General features: G+C 34.2%; 1 protein-coding gene across 1 annotated transcript; it reads left to right on the plus strand.

Annotated features, from left to right (window-relative positions):
• The first annotated feature begins 834 nt into the window (after positions 1 to 834).
• LOC143570157 (THO complex subunit 4D-like) lies at positions 835 to 3765 on the plus strand. Its single transcript, XM_077055891.1, has 6 exons — positions 835 to 1022; positions 1646 to 1789; positions 1888 to 1956; positions 2139 to 2323; positions 3393 to 3443; positions 3563 to 3765. Exons 1-6 carry the CDS (start codon positions 882 to 884, stop codon positions 3762 to 3764), a joined length of 792 nt encoding a protein of 263 aa, XP_076912006.1. The 5' UTR covers positions 835 to 881; the 3' UTR covers position 3765.
• Positions 3766 to 5832: the final 2067 nt, after the last annotated feature.

Genomic DNA, 5832 nt, shown 5'->3' on the forward strand with positions numbered 1-5832 from the left:
GGTGTTGATGTTGATATTAACACGTTTGCTTAGTGCTTTCATTAGGGGGTGGCTGTAGAAAACGATATGTGAAGGAAGCCTCGTTTGTTATCAAGGCCCAAAAGCGTTCCTATGCAATGCCGTTACGTTACCCACCACTTTTAATTTTTCTTTCTTTCTTACATTCTTTCCCCAAATCGAAATCGTCTATCTATCATATCAAACCCTAATTGATTGATTGATTGATTCTACTACTACTACTACCTCAATCAGATCTCTCAAGTCTATCTCAATTATCCTTATTATTCTAATCCCTCTCTGCAATCCTCAATCCATACCCTAATTTCAAACCTATTGTTTCCTCATTCAGGTTCGTTTTTTTTTTATTATTATTATTATTTTGTGAGCCAATTACGGTATCTCCTAATAATCCACAAGTTAGGGATCTCGTTTTTCGGGTTTGGGTAGGCTTGTTTTGTTTTGTTTTCGATTCTAGACGACCTGCCTTGGCTGGTACAGATTTAACCCAATAATTTAATATCTATAATATCAATAATAATAATATCACTATTATAAAACAAAGAAAGAAAATTAAGCATATAACGATATAAGTTCTCTACTTTATAAATTTTATTATATAAAATGTATGCTAAAGTTATAATTTTGTCTTTCTATATATCAAATTCGTATAATAAATAAAATTAAAATGAGCCGAGCTCGAGCAAGCTCCAGCACGCTCTGGCTCATCTCAGCATCTGTTACAGAACAGATGCACCAAAATGATAATATATTTTATTATGTTAGATTAACAGAACAGACCTCGGTGGCTGACCAGTTTTTTATTATCTATTACAGGAATTTATTTATATATCTGAAAGTAAGATTGCAGAGTTTGCTTGACAATGGCATCGTTGGATATGTCACTTGATGATATGATTAAAAGCCGGCGCACGGCAGAGAGAGGTCGAGGCAGGGCCCGCCGTCCGGCCCGCAAAGGTCCACTCAGGGTCAATGCTCGGCCATCAGTCTATACCATTGCCAAGGCAAGCTCACAATTATGGACATCTTTTGCATTTGATTTGAGAATCTGATTTAAAAAACAAACTTCCAAGATCACGTATCTTGTTTTCAATATTAAACACGAGGGGTACTTGACAGCATGATGATGTTCATCAAGAAGTTCATCTTTTAACTTTCATGATTGTCGAGGATTTCGCGACTATTTGTTTAATGAATTCAGAGGCTCTATAGTGGCTTCACTAAGTTTTAGCATATTATTCGAAGGGCTTCACTACTTCCTGTTATAAAGCTGTTGAAAGTAGTTAGTTTTGGAGTTCGTGATGCATCTTATTGCTATAATTTGGAATCTTTCATGGAGTTTATAAAAAGGAGATTCTTTCACTGAATTTAACAAGTGGAGCTCTCTTCTGGTACAATATGCACACATTTTATCAGTGGGTGTATTCCTGTCGGTTTAAGATACGCAATCTTTTTAGTATTTTAACCTTAAGATTCGCTCCTTAACTTGAAAACACTTCGGATATATTCTTGATACCATTATAGTGTATTAATTATTAAAAAAATGGTGAATTTTTTGTATTTTATGTCTTTATGCTATTGTGCTGACATGCATTTGGGTACAATATTTTTTGTGTGCTGGCACCAGTCTTTTCGCAGACCGGTGAATTTGCCATGGCAGCGTGACTTGTTGGTAGAGAGCCTAAAAGCTGTCGGTGTAAATGGATTCGATAATGGTGCTAAGTTGTATGTTTCTAACCTGGATATTGGTGTGACTAATGAAGATATAAGGGTAAGATTTGCAATGCGCTTTTAGTTGGACTTAATGTGTAACGTCATGTTGAGCTTTTTTTTAATGAAGTTATTTTGGTATTGATTGTTTGAATTCAGGAGTTGTTTTCTGAGATCGGGGAGCTGAAAAGATATGCAATTCATTATGATAAAAGTGGTCGACCGAGTGTAAGCATTACCCAACATTTTTTGTTTAGAATTAAGAGGAGTTGTGTGTGGTATAAAAAGAATAATTTCGTACTTGTTGCATTTTGGAATTTAAATAGTTGTACTGTAATAGCATATGAATAGAGGTTTGAATTATGGATATTGTAGTGTGATTTTTCGATGTTACCATTCTTGTGTTTCAGGGAACAGCTGAAGTAATGTTTGCTCGAAGGAGCGATGCATTTCAAGCGTTTAAACGGTATCATAATGTACAATTGGATGGGAAACCTATGAAGATTGAGATGGTGGGCTCCAAGTCGGATGTCCATCTTTCGCCTCGGGTGAATGTGGTTGGTGGTGTAAATTGGCAGAGGACAGTTGGCATGATGTAAGTGTCCGCTTTATTAACTTTTCGATATTTTTGAACATTTAGCTTTTTAATTTTTAAATGGCTTTTCAAAAGATTTACTTTATCACATAGTTGTCACTAGCGAATAGCAGTCAATAATGACAACCTACCTATAGCTACGAGGTGATAGTGATGAAATAGCGGAGACTATTTGATGTTTAGTGATAAGGTATTGGATTTTTTTTTCAATAGGGGTTTCATTCACAAAATTGAGTTTTTTCAGTGGAACTGGTTGAGTTGGTGCTGTTTAATTGATTATAATGCCTAAAAATTCAGTTTTTGATGTATTTACAAAAAAACCGTAATTATCGATGTATCAGCTATTGAGGTGCTATACATCATATAGCGGGAAAGTACCGCTTCGTTATGATGCACGCTACAGCAAGCACTATCCTCGCTATACTACTAATTATCATACGTGAACTTTAGCTTTATCAACCATCTTTCTCGTCTCTCTTTACACATACACATGCACGTACCCACATACGTGTTACATACCACATGGAGATGTGTTAAAGTTAAACTGCATGAACATACACACGTACACATAAATACATATACAACATGCACGGACAATCGTTACATGACTCACACATATTATGCATACCGAATGCGTTTGTTTTACATACCACACACACACATGGACATGTGTTCTAAACCGTGTGAACATATAATACAACTTTCATGGACATTTGTTATATATCACTCATACATTCATGTTACATATACCACATACCTGTACATGTGTAAATTTTACGTACCACACATACACATATTACATATACAACATACAAGGGCACATGTTGCATACCACAGTTGCACATTTCATATACTGCATACATGTTATTTATTAAGTGTTATCACATGCATCAACACAGTCAATGTTACATACCACAGATACGCATTGACATGTGTACCTGCTACAATAGTAACTACATTAAGTTGGCAACAAATGTCTTAGTTTACATACCCGCACACATGGTCATGTGTTTCTTGTCACATGTGTGGTCGGTTTTCTATTCTAATAACGGCTTCTATGTTCTTTTAGGCCTGGAGCGGTTCGTGGAAGAGGAGCCGGTGCATTTAATCGTACATCTAGGTACGCATTTTAAATCGTGGAAGCTTATTGCTTTCATATATTTTTTGTTATTCTCATTCTCCTTTATTTTAATCATAAATCTTGTTTGAAACAATTTCTTGTTGCATTATGTTTTGTAGTCGGAGGACTCGGGGTGGCATAACTAACAGCCGTGGTGGCACCAAATTAAGCGGGCGTGGTGGCAGTGTTGGGTGGGGCCGTGGTCGTGGGCAAGGCCAAGGTGGTGGTCGTGGGAGGGGTCGAGGGAGGAAGCCAGCGGTTGATAAATCCATTGACGAACTTGACAAGGAGCTGGAGAACTATCATGCTATGCAGAGTTAAATATTTTTACGTAGAGAAAAAGCTCTGTGGTTTTCAGTAGTATGAGTTGTAGAAAAAGCTTTCTGTGGTTTTTAAGTTTGATTTGTTTCAAGTTTGGTTGCTGAGTTTGCAAGAGTGAAGTTTTTGTTATCTTGCAATGGTATTTGTATTTTGTGCTTGCAAATTGTCGCCGTTTCGTGTTATTTTTATTGTTGAATCTTGGTTGTTAGTTTTCTGTTGGCTGCTTGCTAGAAGAGGTTTTGAGTTGAACCTGACACAAACTTGAAACTTATGCATAAATCTGCACTTAACATAAAGTTAAACAGTCACAAAAATTTCACTAAACAAAGAAAACTGGAAAATATTAGATTTTGAAAGGATTAAAGGCAGGTTATACAAGCACTCGCTTTCGACAGGGCAAACAGAAATAACGATATATTACCCGCAAACAAACTGGATCATATACAAGCTCAAGCACAAGCTCCAAGTCAACAAGAACATTGGCATCATGAGACTTTGTCCTCACTCTAAGCGTTACCTGCAACAGTCTTCTCAAAACACTCTCTTGACCAAATCATTCCAATTTGGTGACCCCCGTTTCGAATTTGTATTTGAGGTGTTTCCACTTTCGCCCTCGGGTCTATGGTCCGACTGGCTATTGGTCTTCATTATCAGAAGTTGATGTGGATGTATGTTTTCCTCTTCATGTTCTATGTATGGGGTTGGCAGCATGTGATATGCTGAGGCTCACGGCTCTTTCTAAAGCGTCCTTGTGCTCGTTCCTTATTGACTGTCGCCTATCAATTTTTTTTTACCTTTGGTGCGGTGGTCAATTAGTATTAGTATTAGCATTAGCATATGCCACTAAGACCTTATATAGTTTGTCATTTCTTTTAAACTATGTTATTTTTTGATTTATTAAAAATCAATTTGTGTACAATAATAAACTTTTATGATCTTGTAAAAGAAACACAATCTTATACAAAAGGTTAGGCTTATTTATAGGGTTCAAGTTATTTTACAAAGTCAAAGGGAGACAAAAATGAGAAGGATAAGAATGATTTATACCAACACAAAAAAAACTCTTAAGAAAAAAAAAAAAAAAAAACCATAACTCAAAATTTAATAAAAAAACAAAAAAAGTAAAAACACAAAAATGTTTCTACCGTCTTCCTCATTCTAAAAAAAAAAAAAACAATGTTGAGGGAAAAAGATTATTGTGGCTTTTTGTTTATCATTATATTTTGTGCTTATTTTCCTTAATATTGTGTTTTTTCTTGCTGATATTTTGTTATATTACTCAATATTGTGTTATATTTTGTTCGGGATTGTGTTTTTACGGCGTTTTCTTTTCTTTTTCTTTTTTGAACGGGAATGACGAGGGAAACATTTTTGTTTTTTTTTATTTTATCGTTTTTTATTTATATTTTAAATTATGATATTTTTTATTAATTTTTTAGAATTTTTTAGGGGGTTTTATATAGCCACAAATTCTTCTTAAACTTCTCATTTTTATCTTCATTTTGTTTTAACCTTTCCCTACTTAAATAGTTGTTTCATAAAATTATGTGGAAAAATTAACCAATTATATGTAAAAATATGATCTAAAAATGATATGGATTTGAATTCAAATAATTTTAAATTGAATTATATTATGATATTCCTAACAAACTTCCTGATATCATAAATTAATTCAAAAAGGTCACCTAAAATCACGTCATTTATAATATTGAAGCCTATCGAGATTAAACCTTCCACAAAACCTCATGCATACAAGCTCAAGCCGGAGTCCGTCGAACCCGAAAGTCATCTTCACGTGATTGGTTCCTTCTTCAAGATTCAGGTTATAATCTAAACTTCATGTCATGTTTATGCTAATTTTGTTACACCTAAACTCGTTATCTGAGACAAGGTTAATTAGTTTATAAATGGTTTAATATTAATTAATGATATAAATTTAATAGTTAAGATTTATTATTGAAATAGTTATATGAATATTATGAAATAGTTAGATAGAAAATAACTTTTTTTTTTCTTTAAACAAAAGCGTTTAAATCAATTCTCTTTTCTTTGTAGGGTGTTATGGTAT

The sequence above is a fragment of the Bidens hawaiensis genome, unplaced genomic scaffold, assembly GCF_021521415.1.
Source record: "Bidens hawaiensis isolate Kalapana, Puna unplaced genomic scaffold, B.hawaiensis_p1.1 tig00001269_1, whole genome shotgun sequence".
NCBI lineage: Eukaryota > Viridiplantae > Streptophyta > Magnoliopsida > Asterales > Asteraceae > Bidens > Bidens hawaiensis.